Source organism: Stegodyphus dumicola, chromosome 7 (genome assembly GCF_044657685.1).
Source record: "Stegodyphus dumicola isolate Sdum_Otavi_A_Nest chromosome 7, ASM4465768v1".
NCBI lineage: Eukaryota > Metazoa > Arthropoda > Arachnida > Araneae > Eresidae > Stegodyphus > Stegodyphus dumicola.
In genome coordinates, this window is record NC_140774.1 from 101,791,284 (window position 1) to 101,813,552 (window position 22,269).

At 33.4% G+C, this 22,269-nt stretch overlaps 1 protein-coding gene across 1 annotated transcript in view; it reads left to right on the forward strand.

The window, feature by feature from the left end:
• Positions 1–21,058, forward strand: part of LOC118181524 (histone H2A.V) — a 51,049-nt gene extending 29,991 nt beyond the window's left edge. The window contains exons 4-5 of the mRNA XM_085820656.1: positions 19,745–19,874; positions 20,202–21,058. Of these exons, the coding sequence (XP_085676782.1) occupies positions 19,745–19,874; positions 20,202–20,263 (192 nt within the window). The 3' untranslated portion in view covers positions 20,264–21,058. The remainder of the gene's footprint in view (positions 1–19,744; positions 19,875–20,201) is intronic.
• Positions 21,059–22,269: the final 1,211 nt, after the last annotated feature.

Below are 22,269 nucleotides of genomic sequence, written 5' to 3' on the forward strand. Positions count from 1 at the left end.
TTCTTCTTAACACGTTTCTCAATTTCCGGTACACATCGCGGAGAGGGAAATTCTGGCTGCCAGGTTCCGTCGCCAAATCCCTTGGCAAATTTTCCCTCCGCATTCTAGCGGCGTAATAGCATTTTACTTGTATGGAAAATTTTCTTCTTTACATAGACCAAAGAATTAGAGATTCTTTGCATAGACGTTTTTTGGTTAAAATAATCTCCATGTATGGATTTGGCGACATGATGATGCGCAGTAAACGGGTCATTTTGGTCTTGGCGACAATTTTCAAAATCGTGCCCAAAGCCTTACCGTATACTAGAATTTTACCGCAAAATCTTTTTAAACTTTTCTTTTTAATAAATACCTTGCCATTTTGCAGTAAAATAAAAAATAGTAATCTGTCATCTAGGCTAACCATGTAATATAACTATATTCGCTAAAATATCGTTGATTATTCTAATTCAGTTTTTAAGTAATTATCTTTATTTTTATGTTATTCGTATAATTTAATGATGCTTCTTCCCTCTAAATTTATTAATTATTAGTAAATAATATTTCTAAATTTCAGGAAATTTTCTCTGGCATAATCTTGAAATTAATTCTAGCAGTATGATGACATACCATCACGAAATTTAATGCACATATTTTTTTCTTATGTATGCTGCGAACTAAATATAAAATACCTCAATTTATTAAAATAGATTTCTTTGTTTCGTTTAGCTGCAGAATGTCTGCAAAAAAAGCCTTATTTTATTCCAGATTGGGAAGATTCTAATCTCAATCTTCAATGGAGAAAACAACAACTATTATAATTATATTTGTGTTTTCAAGTGTTAAGATGCCTTTTAAGAACATACCTCACGCAAATTAAATTTACCTAAAATCTAACCTAACTATTTAGCATTGCGTTGTGATTTATAAGGACCGGATTAGCCTCGTGTTGAACTGGTGATGATCATGAGTAATAATTAAATAAAACATACATTTGTTATCCAATGTATATATCTTAAATTTTATTAAGTTTCTTAAGTGGAAAAGTAAACAAAATTATCAAACAAAGTATACCAAGAATAATTAAGAATAAATGTCCTCTGGGATTTATTGAATAATTAAGTGAATTTGCTACACAATACAAGTAATACCATAATTTACCTCTTAGCGTAGCCAACGTACATTACGCGGATAGACTGGAATTTTCTTGAAATGCACCTGGAAAAGTCAGGGAATTTCATTCTCCTGTTTGAGTGGCAACCCTGATTAATGTCTGGAACTCAGACTAGAAATGTTTCTTTTGTCTCCCGGCAAATTCCACCAAAGCCCCACTGTTGTGGCAAGATATGACCTTTACTCTTTCAATGCGTAAAAAGGTTTTCGTCAATTTCGACAATCATTCCAGGCCCTCCAATTTTAACATTTCGATTATCCTCCAAACCCTTCACACATATAATTATTCCAATCAATAACAAACACGGATAAATCAATGAATGACTGTTCATATGCCCAAAAGTAAATAAATCTTTAACACATTGACTGCCAATCATGTGCCAGTGCGTGACGTTTTGTTATCAGCAAGGAGCCAATTGCGCACCAGCGCGTGATGTGGGGTGATGTCTCAGCAGCCAGTCACGCGCTGGCGCGGGAAAATCCTATACTGTCAAAAGTCGTTAATCCGGACATTCATAATCTGGAATGATCTTTAAAGCAGACCTCAAAGCTACAAACTTTCTGCGCATGCGTCAACGCATAATGCACTCACGCATGCACATAGGAATTTACGCATGCACATAATACTTTTATGCATGCGCGTTTAATGTATAACAGACGGTATAACCTAAGCTCAAATTATCTAATTATCTATTTCAGTTAATGTTGCAGATTGCGTTGTTCCTTAATCTTCGAATTGTATCCGACTTATTATTTTTTGCAGACTGTTAGAGCAATTTTATAAAAGTAAGCTTGAACTTTTGATTATGTCAAATAGAATTTCCGACGCTGGAGCTGCCAAAGGATCTACAAAGCAAAAGTATGTTTCGATGTCCATCAAACAAAAAGTGGAATTGCTGCAAAAAATGGATAAAGGCGTATCCTTTGTTTCTCTAACCATTCCGAAATCTGTTTATCAATTTCACGCTGCTCTGCGGGGGAGGGAGGGGACGTCGTGGCACGCAGTGAATTGGAAGTTGATCTGTCAACACTATCCTTATCTTCAGGCCAGATGTTTTTATTTTATTCAGCTTATAATTCTATACTAAATGTAGTATTTCATCTCGATGTACTCCGATATGATTTAAATCAATTTCCTCGTCATTATAAATATCACAAATACGCATAAAATAGTTTTCTGGTTGCAGTTTTCTAATTTCGACTATGCGTAATGTATGCTTTATGCATGCGCACGTTGAAAGAAATGTTTAATAAAGTAAACAAATAAATATTAGGCTTTTTTTTTGTAAATTTTGATACCCTTTAGATCGTAATTGCTCTTTATTTCATAAATTACGGTTTCATATTTTTAATTGTATAATTTCTGGATGCCATTTTACCAGATTTAAACTGATGATGTATAATCCGGAATCGCCGAAGTCCCAACGAGTCCGGATTAAAGACTTTTGACTGTACTTGTTATTCATTCTCCAGTTCATTTGGCATTGCATGCAGGGTATTTCCTCTGGTATTGGCATGGAGTAAAAATTAGAAACTATGTATAAATAATCGCGGTTTCTAAATTATTGTTTTATTTTTTATTGAAAAAATAATCTTTTAGTATGAGTTATAGAGATGATAATGCAGGGCCTTCGGGCCCGAAAAAATAAAAGTTCAATAAAAAAAGGCTCTTACGGATGATAAAATAGCAAATTTGTTGGCTGAGCGATTTTAGTTATGACAGTGACGAAGAATTCGTTCCTCCGACTGGAATCCATGATATTTTGGATTCTGATGATGATGAAGAACGAATCGTGCAAGAGGCTGCATGTCAGCAGGATAATTCAACTATGGCGGAAAACGTTATTTGGAAAAACAATTCATCATCAATGAAAAAATTTCCTTTTATAAAATCCGAGTGTTTGCTCCAACCTGTTTCAGTTAACAATCCTATAGATTTCTTTCCTCATTTTTTCACTGATGGTATCTTGGAAGAAATAGTTGCTGAAACTAATGATTATGTTCATAAAGTACTTTTTCGCAAGGAAAAAAAGAAACATTCTCACGTCAGTGCTTGGAAGAGCACCACAAAAGAGGAACTCTTGGTGGATTATGGGATTGATCATACATATGGGAACTATACGAATTAACCGTATACAAGATTTCTGGAAAACATATTCACTGTTTGGTTTACTTGAGTATTATTGAAAATATGAGCAGGAATCGGTTTTTATTGTTACTGAGGGCATTGCACTTCGCAAAAATCCCAGATCAGAATACAGAGCTTCCAAAGGATCGACTGCATAAAGTAAGAGATATGGTGAATTTGTTCAACGCCCGAGTATCGGAAATATATTACCCAGGGTGTGAGATTAGTTTAGATGAATTGATGGTATTGTGGCGTGGACGGCTTATATTCAGACAGTATATACCAAATAAACGTCACAAATATGGTATCAAGTTGCACATGATCACAACCCCTGGTGGTATGGTTTTGAAATTTATGATATATACAGGCATGTTGGATGATTCTGATGGAAAAGAACATGCAAAAAATGTTGTTATGAATTTACTCGTGAGAATGCTGGATGTAGGACATAGCATATTTATGGACAATTATTGTAATAGCTATGAACTGTCAAAATGTCTTACTGATAAGAAAACGCATTGCACTGGGACAATCAGAAAGAACAGAAAGACATTTCCGAAAGAGGTAAACGAGAAAAAAAAAAAAAAAAAAAAAAAAAAAAAAAACTGAAGAAAGGGCAAACTGTAGCAAAGTATGCTAATGGTGTGATGATTACAAAGTGGCAGGATAAGAGAGACATCAATTATATTTCCAATGAAATATAAAAATTATATGTTGGAAATAACAAACAAAAGAGGTGAAATTAAATCGAAACCTCTACCTGTAATTCAATATAATAAATTTATGACCAGTATTATTCTTGTGAGGAAAAAACAATTAGGTGGCCCCGAAAATATTTGTGCATATTTTGCAAATAATAATGAAAAATTCCCACTTTATCTATAATAAGTATTCCAATGAAAATACATCACTGTATGACTACCGTTTATCTGTGATACGAAGTTTACTGAAACAGCCATCTGTTCTTCGTGCTCCTGTGTGTGATCAGTCTGAATCTGAACATGTGCTGAGTATATGGGGAATAAAAAAAGAAGGAAAAATTCTAAGAAAGCAATGCAAAAGTTGCTATTCCCAAGGGAAACATAAAGATACAATATATGTTTGCAAATTTTGTGAAGGATCTCCCGGGTACTGCTTAGATTGTTCAAAGATAATACACAAATAACATTTTAGATGCATCTGTATAATATCTTTGTAATTTTCTTGTTATAAAGTCCTTTATGATATGTATAATTGTCTGTAATACATATTGATATAAAAATAATGCATACTGTCACTTATTTTTCTTATTTAAATTTATTTTTTACATTTCACGCGCCAGCGCATAATGTGGCATTTGGGGAAAATTTTGACATGTAGTGCCAATCACACACTGGCGCGTAATTAAAAAAATTCTTTAATAAAAGGCTTAAATAATACTTAAAGATCACACAATTATCTTTTATTAATATTCTTAAATCATACTTCTTATAATAAGTATGTTGGCATCTGGATACAATTTACTTCCATATGGGTGGCAATAACTATCAATCTAACTCTAGTGACTGGCAGTCAATGTGTTAAGCTTTTAAAAATTCAGTACGACTGTTTTCAAACCATGTACCAGTTTGGACATCAAACTTTTGTTGCCAGTTTTTGACATTGCATCTCCAATAAAATCCTGAATTATTAAACTTGATATCATGGCCATTTTTACAAATGTGTTCTTTGGGTAAAATTCCAGCCTCTCTGAAAAGTTCTATCGGTACTTCTTCATTTGAAGTTGGAAAATGTTGATATCCATTGGGAAAAAAATAATCAAAAAACGTTTCACGTTTTTAACCTAAACGTAATAATCCACATAAATGTAGCAAAAAAAAAAAAAAAAAAAAAAAAAAAGGTGTGGTAATAGCAAGTGCAGGACAATACTATTTATTTTAGCGCCCTCTGTAACCAATGTTAGGGTTAACCTGTATAACTGTGCACCTATAAGTTTGAACTACATTTTTTAATTTTTAGGTACATTTCCTATATAACACATATCCATTTCTTTATGAAGAAACCTGAAAGATACATGTATGATATTCTTATCTTTTGAAGTCATTCATTCAAACATCTTTCCCATACTGTACTGATAAGTGATAAGGAGAACAGTATATATGTGAGAGAGTAATAATTCTGCAAAGAACATGGGTTGTATTCAATATAGGTGTGCACAAGAATGTTCCTGTAGGGTTTTGAGAAAAGGGAGACATAATTTGGGATGCACTTCTGACCCGAATGAATTTTTGGGATTACGAGTTAGATGTTTTCTCTTTCTGTAATCATTTGAAGCTGTGATTTTGAAGTGAGGATTTAGTAAATCACATTTGCAGAATACAGTTGATTAAATTTTCCATTTAGTAGTAAAAATGGCTCCTGCCAAAGGAAACAAACATGGTACGGGTTTTAAATGCAGAGTCATTCAGTTTGCGAAAGAAAATGGAGATTGGGCTGCAGCAAGGGTGTTTCATGTTGGTGAAAGCTCTATATGAGTGGAAGAAAAATGAAATCGGAGTAAATAATAGGCCAAAGCATAAATATGCTTTGCATAAAATAGTAATGGCCTATCCTAGAAGAAAGTGTTACAAACTCGGTCCTAGAAAATACCCAGAATGATTAATTGTAACAAGAAACAGTGTATGTTTAATTGCTTTAAAAGTGGGCAAAAAAGAATGCAAGTGAAAGTGAAAATTTTTATTATGTTATTTAAAATGCAGGCCTGAAAAGGCCAACTGAAAAAAAGTACAACTTTTTGTGATACTTATGTGTTATCCTGTTGACAGTGAAACTGTTGCCAAATAGTATGATTTAGCATCAGTATGGATAAGTGTGGTGTAATAACCCGTTCATAACATCTACGCTTTACTTTGATGTGACCATGATTGATTCTCATACTAAGCCATGCTTTATTTTTATGAACAAGGGTATAAAGTATTATTGCTGTATTTTTTTTTTTTTTTTTCTATTTTGAAAAAAAGAAGATATTAAAATTTAGGTCATGCCTTCTACAGAACAGCAAGCAGTGGATTATTTTCAATGTTATAGCATCTTACCACTAAAAAAAGGTGTATATTAATGGGCATATTAGGGTTATCTGAATATGGCTGGCAAAATAACTTGGAAGAATTACCTGCTGAAAGTTTAATCATAGTGGTCTAGATGGGACTCCTGATAAAATTGGGTATAACAAAATAGAAGAAATCTCAAAAAGCTAAGGTGAAGTGTGTTGAATACCGGTTGTTTATTAATTAAAGATGTGCCACTTCCTTCAAAATTTAACAGGAATAACTGGTGCAACTTTAGTGGTTTGATGATAGCCAGTTTGACAGTACTCAGTTTTCATGGTCGACAGGATAATATAAACTTATCCTTAACATTTTATTTAAAATTACATTTTTTTAAAGACAAGCTTCAAAATGTTTATAAATGTAGTGTATTTTTGTGAGTGTCTACACATAGTTAAAAATTTCTTTTAAATTTGCCATGGTATTTAAGTATTAGTGCAGTCATTATAGTAGAAATTGTCAAATTTTCAGAATACTCAAACTGTGGCATCCATAGGCATAACAATTCTTTAGCTTTAATAAGCAAAGTCAGCATTTTTGTATGCAGTCTTTTTGTCATATTCTGAGTTTCCATGATTTTTTTTTGTTTTTGTTTTTGTTTTAAACTCAGTTTTTAAAATGTGTGTTTACGGGATTTACTTGCAGTGGAAGAAATTTCTGGTAAAATTTGTGTAAGAGTATATATTCAGCCACAAAATTGTTGGAGGGAACTATGCTTCCAGTCTATTGAAGCAATCCCAATAAAATTCCCTGCAAGACAAAAGAAACTAAACAGCTGCATTTAAGTAGCTTTAGATTATTTTTGGGATGGATACCTAATTATATACAGTCAAAAGTCTTTAATCCGGACCTCAAAGCTACAAACTTTCTGCACATGCGTCAGCGCATAATGAGTTAATGCATGCACATAATACCTTTACGCATGTGCATATGCATCTATGCATGCGCATAATACATTTACGCATGCACATTTAATGTATAACTGATGGTATAAGCTAAGCTAAAATTATCTAATTATCTATTTCAGTTAATGTTGCAAATTGCGTTGTTCCTTAATCTTCTAACTGGATCTGGCTTATTATTTTTTTCCAGACTGTTGGAGTAATTTTATAAAAATGAGCTTGAACTTTCGATTATGTCAAAAAGAATTTCCGATTCTGGAGCTACCAAAGAATCTGTAGTGGCCCAGTTATTGCATGAGAAATAATTATTTTTTATTTCATATATTTGTTCATATGTTTAATTATTTTATAAAATTAACTTTAATATTTTGTTAATATTCATATTTATATTTCTTTTATGCTGAATGGCAACAAGTAGTTCATATTTATATTTAAATTTCTTTATGCTGAATGGCAACTAGTTCTGATTCATGATTGCTAGGTTTTGGTTTCAAAACTTTGCTCGTAGCGTTGCATTTCTATAGCTGGAAAATAAAATGCAATCAACTTAGCTATTTGTTTATAATTCATGCTGTTTCTAATCATAAATTAATTTTAAACATTAGTAGCAAGGCCACATCATGGTGACCCTGATTAATTTTTGAAATGTCAACAAATGACTCTTCTGAAACTGCTACGAAAGATACGATGCAATCACTAGAGCTTCGTAAGGTGAGCGTAAAAATACCTCCTTTTTGGACTGATAAACCAGAAATATGGTTTTTTCAAGTTGAAGCTCAGTTCAGAATTAGTAATATCGTTTCAGAAGAAATCAGAATTTAATTATTTAGTTTCACAGCTTGAACCTAAGTTCATCGAAAATATTTGGGACATTGTAACGAACGATAGTGCCACAAAATATTCAGATGCTAAAATTAGGTTATTAAATTTATTCAAAGAAAGTGTAAATGCACGAATTAAACGTTTGATTACTGGTATCGAGCTTGGAGACATGAAACCAAGCCAACTTTTGCAGAAGTTGAAATCAGTTGCTACTACAGATGTGTCTGAAAATCTAATCAAAACTTTATGGCTGGAGAAGCTACCTGACTCAATAAAAAATATATTATTGGTTAGTGATGAAGATGTAACCAAGTCAGCGTCTATGGCAGATAAAATTAGTGATATGAATCGGAAACCAGAAGTATTTAGTGCTAATGCTCCTTCCATTCCCGCAAATGATTTGTTGCAAAGAATTACCTCTCTTGAACAAAAAAATTGATCAAATAACCATTCGCTCAAGACGCAGGGACTCGGATTTATGTAATTCACGTTCACGATCTCGTAAACGATATGACCCTGCTGGCAAATTTTGTTATTATAAATTTTGATTTGGAGCAAAATGTATTCCAGAGAAATGCCGGCCTCCGTGTGCTTGGGTAAACAATGATTCCAAAACCCAGAAAAACTCAAATCATCTGTAAGTTCAGCGGCAAACGCTTCTGCAGAAAATATGAAGGATTGTCGCAAATTTCATTTATTCGTTCGTGACCGAAGATCAAATTAGCACTTTCTTATTGATAGCGCAGCTGACGTAATCATAATTCTTGCTACTTCACAGAATAAATGTAAAACTGAATACAAACTGTATGCAGCTAATGGCACAGATATTTCCACTTATGGCATAAAAACACTAACTCTTGATTTGGGATTACGTCGTGATTTTCAGTTTCCATTCATAATTGCTGATGTCACAAAAGGTATTTTAGGAGCTGACTTTCTTCACAAATATTAATTGCTTATCGATATAAATAAGAAAAAATTAATTGATGGCGTAACACAACTTTGTGTCCAGTGTGATGCCGCTGCTATTTCCAGTGATTACTCAATAACCACAAATATCTAAATAAATCCATAAAAATTTTCGATTTACTGTCGAAATATCCTGAAATTTCTAAACCTAACCTTTTTCCTACACACATTAAACATGGTGTTACACATTTTATTGCGACTGATGGTCAACCCATTTATTCAAAGGCATGACAGCTCGATCCAAAACGCTTAGCTATAGCTAAAGAGGAATTTAAATTTATGCTTGACAATGGAATAATTTGTCCATCAAATTCCCAGTGGTAAAGCCCCTTGCATCTTGTTACGAAAAAGGATGGTTCATATTGTCCTTGCGGGGACTACCGACGACTGAATGCACAGACGATACCTGATCAATACCCAATTCCTCGCATTGAAGATTTTCATCATATTTTAAGAGGTACAAATATTTTTTCTAAAATTTATTTATTCAAAGCTTATTTTCAAATTCCTATTGCAGAAGGAGACAAATATAAAACGGCTATCATTACTCCTTTCGGTTTATACGAATTCAGCGTAATGAGTTTCGGTTTAAAAAATGCTCCTGCAACGTTCCAACAATTTATTCACGAAGTATTTAGAGGATTAGAATTTGTTTTTCCCTATTTAGACGATATACTCATTGCATCCAGTACCCATGAAGAACACGAAAATCACCTTAAATTAGTTTTCGAACGATTACACACATTTGGGTTAAGAATTAATGTTTCAAAATCTGTCTTTGCTGTTCCCCAAATCGAGTTTCTAGGCTACCTAATTACACCTAAGGGTTCCCGTCCTTTGCCAGAAAGAGTTCAAGCTATTACTAACTACAAACAACCAGAAACAATTCATGAACTTAGAACTTTTCTTGGAATACTTAACTTTTATCGTCGTTACATAAAAGATGCAGCGAAGAATCGAGCATTGTTACATGCGTATCTTAAAGGAGCTAAAAAGAGGGACAAACGTAAAATCGAATGGACTGAAGAAGCTGAAAAACAGTTTGAAAAGTGCAAAAATGACCTGGTGAACACGGCACTGTTGTCTTTTCCCAATTCTGAACTACCTCTGGCCTTATTTACAGATGCTTCAGATATGGCGATTGGCTCAGTGTTGCAACAATACGAAAACTCGTCGTGGAAAAGCCAATAGCATTTTTTTCTAAAAAATTAAATGATACTCAGCAAAAATATAGCACCTATGATAGAGAACTATTAAGTATATATCTTTCAGTTAGACACTTTAAGCATTATCTAGAATGAAGAGTATTTACAATTTATATAGATCACAAGCCCTTAATATTCGCCTTTCGTCAAAAACTTGACAAAGCAGCACCTAGACAGGCTGGCCAACTTCAATACATCTCCCAGTTTTCGACTGATATCAAATATGTAAAAGGTGAGAATAATATTGTGGCGGATACATTATCTAGAGCTAATAAAATTTCATCGATAGATTATGATAAAATAGCTGATGAACAAACTCAAGATGAAGAACTGAAGAGTTTGCAAACCACTACTTCCTTGAATTTAAAGCAATGTTCTCTACCTTCAGGGAAATATTTGTGGTGTGATACATCAACTAAAGATTCATGGTTTATCACATCCAGGAATAAACTCAACTGAAATTAATGACATCAAAATTCATTTGGCCTAACATAAAAAAAGATGTACAGTTGTGGACAAGAACCTGCTTTCCTTGCCAAAAAGCTAAAATCAGTCGGCATGCCAAAACAAAATTAGGTGAGTTTGAAGTACCACCAGGAAGATTTTCTGTGATCCATATTGATCTCATTGGACCACTTCCCCCATCTAAAGGGAATATTTATTGTCTTACTTGCATAAATAGATTTTCGAATTGGATGGAAGCAATTCCTTGTAGAAAATATTTCAGCTGAGAATGTCGCAAGAGCCTTTTATAGCAACTGGATTGCGCATTTCGGAACACCAAGTAAACTCATTAGTGATCGTGGATCCCAATTTAAAAGTGATACATTACGAGCTTTGTCCAAAATCTGTGGCATTAATTTACAACACACTACTGCCTACCACTCCTCGTGTAATGGCAAAGTTGAGCGCCTTCATCGAACATTAAAAACAGCATTAAAATCCCACAACAACATATCTTGGACGGACACATTACCAACAGTTCTTTTGGGTTTGTGTACTGCTATTCAAGAAGATACAAATCATTCTATTGCGCAAGTAGTTTATGGCCAGAATCTCAGACTTCCTGGAGATTCCTTCACTTTCAGTGAACCAAGTCTCCAGACAACATCAGAGACTTTTGCTAATAAACTGCAGAAACAGATGGAAGTTGTTAGACCTAGACTAATTCGTAAAAAGTCATCTGAACGGATATTTGTACATAAAGACTAAAAAACTTGTTCTCATGTGTTTCAGTGAATAGATCGGGTAAAAAAAACCTTTGGAACCTCCTTATGAAGGACCATTTCCTGTTATTGATCGCAAGGACAAATATTTTACTGTTAGCATAAAAGGAAAACATGTTAATGTATCCCTGGATCGCTTGAAACCAGCATATATTTTAGCTGAGAAAAATTCCCAGTTGATACAACCTGACTACAGTAACTTGCAGAGACCAGACTCAAATTCCGATGTGAATCAAAAACCTTCTCGCACAGGCAGAACTATACGTTTACCTGTTAGAGGACGGACTAAATTATTCTGATAGTGGTTAACACTGCAATACTAGTTACTACCTATTTCTCCATCTTCGTAACGTAACTTAGTTACTGGTGGGGGAGTAGTGTAGTGGCCCAGTTATCGCATGAGAAATAATTATTTTTTATTTCATATATTTGTTCATATGTTTAATTATTTTATAAAATTAACTTTAATATTTTGTTAATATTCATATTTATATTTCTTTTATGCTGAATGGCAACAAGTAGTTCATATTTATATTTAAATTTCTTTATGCTGAATGGCAACTAGTTCTGATTCATGATTGCTAGGTTTTGGTTTCAAAACGTTGCTCGTAGCGTCGCATTTCTATGGCTGGAAAATAAAATTAGCTATTTGTTTATAATTCATGCTGTTCCTATCATAAATTAATTTTAAACATTAGTAGCCAAGGCCACAGATCTACAAAACCTAAAGCATGTTTCGATGTCCATCAAACAAAATGTGGAATTGCTGCAAAAAATGGATAAAGGCATATCCTTTGATTCGCTAACCATTTCGAAATATGTTTATCAATTTCACACTGCTTGGGGGGGGGGACCGATGCGGCGGGCAATGAACTGGAAGTTGATCTGTCAGCACTATCCTTATCTTCAGGGCAGATGTTTTTATTTTATTCGGCTTATAATTCCTTACTTAATGTAGTATTTCATTTCGATGTACTCCATCCTTGATATGATTTAAATTAAATTCCTCGTCATTATAAATATCACGAATGCACATCAAATAGTTTTCTGGTTGCAATTTTCTAATTTCGACTATGCGTAGTGTATGCTTTACGCATGCGCGCGTTGAAAGAAATGTTTAATAAAGTAAACAAATTGATGCTAAAGCAAAGTTTAAAGTTTAAAGAAATTAAACATTTAGCAGTAGTAGCAATGAAAGCTCCCTGAGATATGTTGTGCAGACATTGAAGACAATAAAAGATTTTGAACTTAACCAATTTATTAACAATATAATAAAAAATAAAAACACAGAAAATAAATGTCAACAATATTAGAGTATTAGGAAAAATATAATATAATCATCATTCATCAAATAATATTTTTACCTGGTCTCCAAAACACTGGCATTCTATACAAACAAAAATGTCCTAAACAGTAATTATGCAGCCTAAAAATAAAGCTGGCTACCCATTCAATAAGTCCATAATCAATGGTCAAGAAAAACACCTGAAAATTTAAATGAAGTTCTTGAAAACACTTAAAACCGGCCTAACTCCGTTTGCACAAGGAATCGCCGTTCACATATTTTTAATTCCGCCTTCATTGAAGAACATGGATGCCACCCACGGCAGTCACTCGAATGGTAGCCTCTGGAACCATCATCTCGCAAACCGGAATCAAGGCATTTTTATTCACCGGACTGCATGCATTCTTTTGAAGAGGCTGGAAACCGCTCACTCACTTGCCGGGAAACCAGGAACTAGAAGGGTTGAGCCAGAGCGACGCGAGATACTTATAGCAGAAGTAGGAATGACGTCATCTCACGGCAACCAATCAGCTATCGGCACGAATCGGCTTTTCAGATGACGTAACATTGTTTCGTTTTTGCATCTCAATTAGGTTGAAACAGTCCGTTCTCAATGTGGCAGCAAGAAAGTTAGTTAGAACTTTCTTGCTGCCACATTAGTTAGTTAGAAGAAAGTTAGTTAGAAGAAAAGAAGTTAACAGTGGCAGCAAGAAAAAGAAGTAGAAGTAACTACTATATTACATTAAAATAAGGACTAAACTAAATAAACATTTCAAGGAGGAGAGATGATGCAGTAAAAGGTTTAAAAATAAGCTATATTTTCCAACAAATGCCCCCCACATCATCATCTTCGACCTGAAATAAAAACCGAATGCCAGTATCTTTACAAAATTCAAAACAAGAATAAATGAATATCACAATTTCATTCAGAAATTTTTAAGAAAATTTTTCTTTGGGAAAATCTTATCCCATTATTCAAAAATTTTACCATAGCAAGAAAGTCCAACATGTTACAGAACAATACAAAGACATATATATGATCACATGCTCAATACATTTACCCAGGGCCCTGGTCACTCATACAACATTCTACACTATACACTTTTACATTTACCTAATATCCATCATAATATGACTTATAACATATTAGTTTCAAATAAACAAAACTCTTAATTTAAATACACACAAAAACAAATTTCATAGGAAAATTGTTCCACAAAATCTTATCAGGTTATGCTTAGTCAGCGGTTTTGTCATGGGATCAGCCAGATTATCTTTACTTGGGACATATTTTAAATCAAAAATTTCCCTGTTCAATAGATCACGAATGAAAAATAGTTTCACATCTATATGTTTTGTCCTCGAGTTTTCAATGGGTGATTTTGTAAAACATATAGCAGCCATGTTATCAGCAAACAATATTGGCCTCGAAACATAGTTACTTGCAATCTTAAATTGAATGCATTCATCCAAAATGTTTTTAAACCAAACTAATTCTTTTGCTGATTCAGTCATGGAGATAAATTCAGCCTCCATAGTAGATAAACTCACTCCCCTTTCTTTAAATGTACGCCAAGATACAGGTGATTCTCCCAACAAAGCTATTTGTCCACCAATAGACACCATATCATCCCTGCTTGAAGCAAAATCCGAATCTGAATATATATTGAGCTTCAGTTCCTTGCATACCAGTTTGAGTTTGTGCTGTCTGGTATTGGAAACATACCCTAAAAGTTTAAGTAATCCTTCCCAGTGAAACTTACCAGGATTGCTTTGGAACTGAGAAAATATATTAACAGCATAAGCTATATCCGGACGAGTACGATTGCAAAGAAATGAGAGACATCCCAAAACATTTCTATAAGGATAATTCATCATTTCAGTCATTTCTTCTTGTGTACTGGGACTTTGAGTATTTCACACCTTTAACTATTGGAAGGGAAGTAATTTGTATTTTAAAAGACTTAAATCGATCAACTATGTCTTCTATATATAATTGCTGATGAATTAAAACACTATTGTTCTCATATTCAAACTCCACACCCAGAAGCTTTCTTGTTTTACCTAAAATTTTCAAATCAAAATGTGAACTCAGGACTTTTAATATCCTTTTGGCCTGAACTTCACTTTTCCCAAACAACTATATCATCAACATAAACCAACAGAATGACAAAATCTTTAAAACGATAGACACAATTACACCACTCAAACTTGATGAACCCTAGGTTACATAGTGTTCTATCCAACTCGTAGTACCATAATCGGCCACTCTGATGCAAACCATACAAGGCTCTATCTAAGCGACACACAAAAGTTTCTTTATCTCGCTCCACAAAACCCTGAGGTTGGGACATGTAAATTTCCTCTGATAAAGGAGCATAGAGATAGGCACTTTTCACGTCACATTGTATATTTGCCCATTCAAGGTGTGCAACTAAAAGGGAGAAAAAGAGCCTTATTACTGAAAAGTTGACTACAGGAGAGTAGGTTTCATCATAGGTATCGTATTTAATTTGCCGATAACCCTGAGCCACTAAACGAGCTTTAAAACGAACAATGTTTCCAAATTCGTCACGTTTAATGTTGAAAATCCACCTGCAACCTAGTGGAGTCTTGTCTTTAGGAAGTGGAACAAGATGCCATACCTTATGCTTTCGCATGTTGACCATTTCCTCTTCCATTGCCTCTATCCATTTAAGCTTTTCTGCAGATTTCATTGCCTGGTTATAAGTGTTTGGAATTGAAACATCTAGTCAGCTATCTCTGGTATACGACGTTGAAGGAGTACCAGTTGGGTCGATTTCACCACTATAAGTATTGCTTCCCTTGAAATCAAACAAGGTAGGATCATACTGAATGTTATGTTCAGTGCAATACCTTTCTACATCATTTGGTGATCGTAGTCTTTGATTAGACCCCCTCTCAAAATAATACACATCCGTACGAGTGCCGTCTGGCCTTGGAACAGGTTTACGAAGCCAAGTTACTTGTCTCAATGTAGATTGAGTGTCGGTGCCAATTGTAGAAGAAGGTACATTGGTATCGGTTCTTTCCTCTATTTCAGGAAAATAGCCAACTGGAGTGTCAGTAGATTGGAACTCTACCCTTTCTTCAGATTCCAAATCAGGTAGGGTGCCCAGTGCAGCTCCACTGCCACTTTTCTGCATTCCAATCGACTCTTTAAAAGTAGCATTTAGAGTTTCTACTACCTTTTGCTCATTTTCCATCCAAATCTTGTACCCTTTTGTTCGTACGCTGTACCCAATCAATCGGCCCTTTGTTGCCTTTGGATCAAGTTTAGAATTTCTTTTAGCCTTTGGAATTCCTACATAGGCAATTGTTCCAAATGTCTTAAGATGACGTACTGATGGTTTCCGCTTAGTGTATAATTCAAATGGGGTTCTATCTTGGCCCTTATGACAAATTCTATTAAATGAATATGCAAAATACATTACTGCATCTGACCAAAATTCGGAACTCATTCCACTATCGTGTAAGATTGCACGCATATTATTGAGAGCTGTCTGATTAAATCTCTCACAAACTCCATTCTGTTCTGGAGTATAGACATCTGTAAATTCGTGCTTTACACCATTTTTATTACAATATGACCTGAATTGATCATTATCATATTCTCGCCCATTGTCAGTCCTAAAGTACTTCAATCTAAGGTTCAAAGATCTTTCCGCACGTGCTATATGCCTTTCAAATACTTCAAACACCTGACTTTTCTCCACAATGGGGTATACTACCACAAAACGAGAATATTCGTCAATAAAGGAAACAAAATAACGTTCACCATTCCTACCTGTAATGTTAATAGGTCCCCATACATCAGAGAAAACCCTTTCAAGCGGTCTCTTTACTTGAATACCTTCTAAAGGTCTATAGGAGATTTGTCTTTGCTTATTGATTTGGCAATGTTCACAAAACAAATTAGGTGAGTGCTTTAACACAGGAAGACCTCGAACTGAATGTCTCTTACTAGTCCTGACAATAGTATCATAATTTATATGACCAAACCGACCATGCCATTATTCACTATTATTATGCTGAACTGTGGATGCCTCAAATTTTACAGATTTGCCCCCCTTTTTGATTATTTTTGGGAATACATGATAGTTACTTCCTATCAACTTTGCCTTGTATAAAGTTGAAATCTCATCATCAGTAACTTTAATTTGCCCATTTTTACCATAAAATCTTGCTCCATTGATATCCACCCTAGGTCCAGATATTAAATTTCGTCTCAGTTCAGGTGAATATAACACATCTTTAAGCAAAATAACCATATCCCCAAATTTCATTTTAACAGTACCCTTCCCATGAATTGGAAAAGTTATCCCATCAATAGCTACTAGCATATTCTCATTTTTCACAGGAGAAAAAGTATCAAACAATTCACGATTTTTACAAAAATGATGAGATGCAGCCGTATCAAAAATCCAACTATCATCATTTTCTTCCACATTGTTAACATTGGCTTGAGCTATAAAATGGGACTGTGCATGGGAATTATTTTTACTTTTACTCAACTTGGGTTTATTCTTACACTTAGAAGATGTTTTATTACTACTAGACACAGCTGAGGAAACAGAAGAAGCAGGTGAGGGTGATCTGGAAAAGTTACCTCTCATTCTACAGTATTTTTGAATATGACCTGGACGGCCACATTTATAACACTTGAACCCTTTAATCTGCTTAAATTTGGGTTCACAGTGAGTACTTTGAACTTCTATAGTCTTATTGGAGTTTTCCCTATCTATTTCTCTTAAATTAAGACGCGTTTCCTCTACTAGAATTTCAAGTTCAACATTTTTAAAAATGAACTTTTCATCTGGCCACCTCAAAATATTCTGAACTACTTGATCAAATTTATCTGGAAGGAACCTAAGAAACTGGAAACATATATATACGCCTCTTACAGCCTGATTAATATCAGCTAACTGTTCAGTTATGCGTTTTAATCTAGAAGAAAAGAAACTAATACTTTCATTTGGCTTAATTTTACAATTTAAGAACTCTGAAAACAGGGACATATGTCTTGACCGATAATCTGGCTGGAAATATTTGGCAAGCGTATTCCATGCCACTACTGGGTCATGAATTTCACATATCAAGTTTCTATACTCAGGGCTTACATTCATATAAATTAACGATAATGCCAATCGACTTCTATTTTGATAGTCGGCAATGATTTCTTTTGCAATACCCTTAATATCATCTAAATCAGGACATTTTTCAATACCTTTGACCAAAAGCCATGCATTTTTTTCATTCAAGACAAACTTCATATCTTTGTACCATGTAAAATAATTACATGCATCAAGTTTAGCAATATTATGCATGACACTAACAGTAGCCATATTTGAATTTTAACAAAAACCGTCCCCCAATCTCTTAAGTCCTAAATTAACTTTAAACTTCAAAAGTCTGCACTAAAAATAACTCAGGAGCTGGTGGCCCATAACCAAAATGATGCTAAAGCAAAGTTTAAAGAAATTAAACATTTAGCAGTAGTAGCAATCAAAGCTCCCTGAGATATGTTGTGCAGACATTGAAGACAATAAAAGATTTTGAACTTAACCAATTTATTAAAAATATAATAAAAAATAAAAACACAGGAAATAAATGTCAACAATATTAGAGTATTAGGAAAAATATAATATAATCATCATTCATCAAATAATATTTTTACCTGGTCTCCAAAACACTGGCATTCTATACAAACAAAAATGTCCTAAACAGTAATTATGCGGCCTAAAAATAAAGCTGGCTACCCATTCAATAAGTCCATAATCAGTGGTCAAGAAAAACACCTGAAAATTTAAATGAAGTTCTTGAAAACACTTAAAACCGGCCTAACTCCGTTTGCACAAGGAATCGCCGTTCACGTATTTTTAATTCCGCCTTCATTGAAGAACATGGATGCCACCCACGGCAGTCACTCGAATGGTAGCCTCTGGAACCATCATCTCGCAAACCGGAATCAAGGCATTTTTATTCACCGGACTGCATGCATCCTTTTGAAGGGGCTGGAAACCGCTCACTCACTTGCCGGGAAACCAGGAACTAGAAGGGTTGAGCCAGAGCGACGCGAGATACTTATAGCAGAAGTAGGAATGACGTCATCTCACGGCAACCAATCAGCTATCAGCACGAATCGGCTTTTCAGATGACGTAACATTGTTTCGTTTTTGCATCTCAATTAGGTTGAAACAGTCCGTTCTCAATGCAAACAGTGGCAGCAAGAAAAAGAAGTAGAAGTAACTACTATATTACATTAAAATAAGGACTAAACTAAATAAACATTTCAAGGAGGAGAGATGATGCAGTAAAAGGTTTAAAAATAAGCTATATTTTCCAACACAAATAAATATTAAGCTTTTTTTTTGTAAATTTTGATACCCTTTAGATCGTAATTGCTTTTTATTTCATAAATTACGGTTTCATATTTTTAATTTTATAATTTCTGCATGCCATCTTACCAGATTTAAACTGATGATCTATAATCCAGAAAAACCGATAATCCAGAATCGCTGAATTCCCGACGAGTCCGGATTAAGGACTTTTGACTGTATATGAAATAGTATGTGCATATGTAATAAGTAACTTTTTTGCAATTATGAATCATCCATCTTTTTTTTTCTGTAAGAAATCACCAAACTGTGGCACAGTGGTTACACTAATATGGAAATATCTTTGCCATGATGAATTTTCTGAAAACTGAATTTGAAAATTTTTTTTAACATTTAAAATCAAGTGCAAATGACAGACATTCAATGATTAAGTGGCGGCAGATTATCAGAGTTGTACTTAGTTATATGTTTGCCTTTATTAGCATTAATTTTCATTATGAGATCAGTTCTTTACCTCTAAAATGCAAGATAACATTCTGTCATATGCAATATTTAATTTAGTTTTGATTTTTCTCTCTTCTTAAATATTAATGATCTCAATAATTTTAAGGTACTAGAGTTGGCTGGAAATGCTAGTAAAGATCTGAAAGTGAAACGTATCACACCCAGACATTTGCAACTTGCTATTCGAGGTGATGAAGAATTAGATTCTTTGATAAAAGCCACAATTGCTGGTGGTGGTAAGTTAACAATAATAGATATGCTATTTAAACCATAGAACTGTAATTTTAGTTATTATCATTCCTGATATAAAAACTGGTAATTCTAATGCTCTCAATTAATTGTTTGCTTAACACCAAAGTAATAAGAATTGAAATATATATTTTCTAATATAATTTAAGGTTTGACTTTTAAAAGTTTTTGTAATTAATCAAATAAAGAAAATATCTAAATGGATTATATATATATATGTGCAATAGAAATATATGCAAATATTATTATGGGACATATTCAGATTTTCTGCTTGTATTAAAGTAACTTTCTAATGTTTAATATTTTATTTTCAGGTGTTATTCCACATATTCACAAATCTTTGATTGGAAAGAAAGGAACTCAGAAACCACAATAATTTATTATTAAAATCATGTTTTTATTTATGATACTAAACATACATGTCTTTATTTGAATTTAGGTCCATTTGTCAAATCAGATTGTATGTTTAAAGCCAAATGAGTTGCAATAACTGTGTAAATGGAACTTAACCCTCTGAACGGCTAAGCTGTTTGGATATCAGTTTATGAAGAGTTGTATTTTATACACCATTTATTAGCTAGATTTATATAACTGCTTACTTTGTTCTCATAACCTTCCATTCCTTAGAATGCTATGTAGACCACTGAAGAGAATAAGAAAGCAAAATATTTTGTGCAACAAGATATAGTGTATATGAAATGGCAGTTAATCTTACGACTGAATGAAAGTGAGTGTGCTGCTCAAAGGTTTTCATATTATGGACTAAGAATTTGGAAAGTTTTCAATATTCATATGCAGTGTAAATTTGGATTGTAGGCAGATTAATAACAAAATTTTTATTACATTATTTAAATGGAAGATTTTTTTATAAATATTATATATTATTGATTGAATATTAAACACCTGTGCTCTTGTAATTTAGTATTTTGAGATATGGAATGACTTAAATTTGACTGAACTTTGAGTATTTTGAAATAATGATTGTAATATCAATGTTATCTTACACCGAACATATTTCATCTTCATACTTGTGTATTGAGCAATTTTACATTTTTCGCACTTGTAAGTTACTCATATTTTTCATAAAGATACTGAAATTCTTGGCATTTATGTAGTTTAATGTGATGTGAATTATTAGTTGTCATGAATAAAGAGTAGTTTATGTATTTGACTCACTTTGAGAAATTACAGCATTTTACATACAGTAACTTTTGATTATGCTGCATGAAAAGTTAAAAACAGTTACAAATTGAATGTCGATTTTGAATAGCATTGTCTTTCAAAATATACATTAAATACAAGCCTTAAGTATTTACCTTAAATTCTAGTGCTCAAATTCTTAATTACCTGAAATTACTGCAGGTTGCGCCATTGAATGCCTGCGAGCAAGATACCATGTGTTGTTTGCATGATGTTACGGAAACCACAATATTTCCAAAACCATGAAGTTGTTGATTTTACACGACATGTTTATATTTGTAAATGGACATCATTATACACCACCTTGATAAATTTTATAGAACTTTAATAATCTCCCAAAACCTTAAAGTGGTTCATTTGACATGACATGTTTATTTACTATAGACTGGACATCATTGTATGCACACAAGCTTAGCATTCCATCTGGAATAAGGAGAGAACTATGTTTTTGTGATGTGAAATGAAAAGAAAAACGTTTTGAAGTCAATTGGATTGTACTTTCTTAATTTGCAATGAAATAAACATGTAATTTCTTTAGCTGTGGATGACTGTAGCCGTAAAAAGTCTTAAATTAGTTAGTTGAAATTGCATCAACCAGATAAGCTTTTTTGTAAGCCAATTATATAGTTAGTTTAATGCATGTGAGGTTTGTTTTTGTTGTTATGTGTGTGTTGTTTTACTTAAACTGTTAAAGTTGAAATATTTTAAAAGGTTGTTTTTTTTTTTTTTTCTCTGACTTTTGAATTTCTTGCAGGTTTACTTTTTTCTGTCTGTTGACAGTGTTAATCTACAAGTCAATGAAATTGTGCTTCTTATTTTGTGAAGTATTAACTAAAATTATATTAAAAATATGTTTACTTTACCGGAAAAAATTTTAACATTTTCTCCAGGAACTGCAAACCACACATTTACCCTCCTTCCTCGTTCAAAAAAAGTCCTACTGTATTAGACTGAAGGGATATTTTCAGATAAAAGTTCCTGCATGAAGGTAGAACATTAAATACTGTTAAACAAAAGTCCGATGGAAAAACGTATTAGAGGATAAAAGTCTCAGTGTCTGAAAAATTGTGAAAAGGTAAATTCTTTGCACATTTTAAGTTCATAAGCTCAAAATTAATTTTTAATTTTAATTTTTAAAGACTGGAATATATATCTAAAAGCAGGCATTTTTCTGAAACAAAA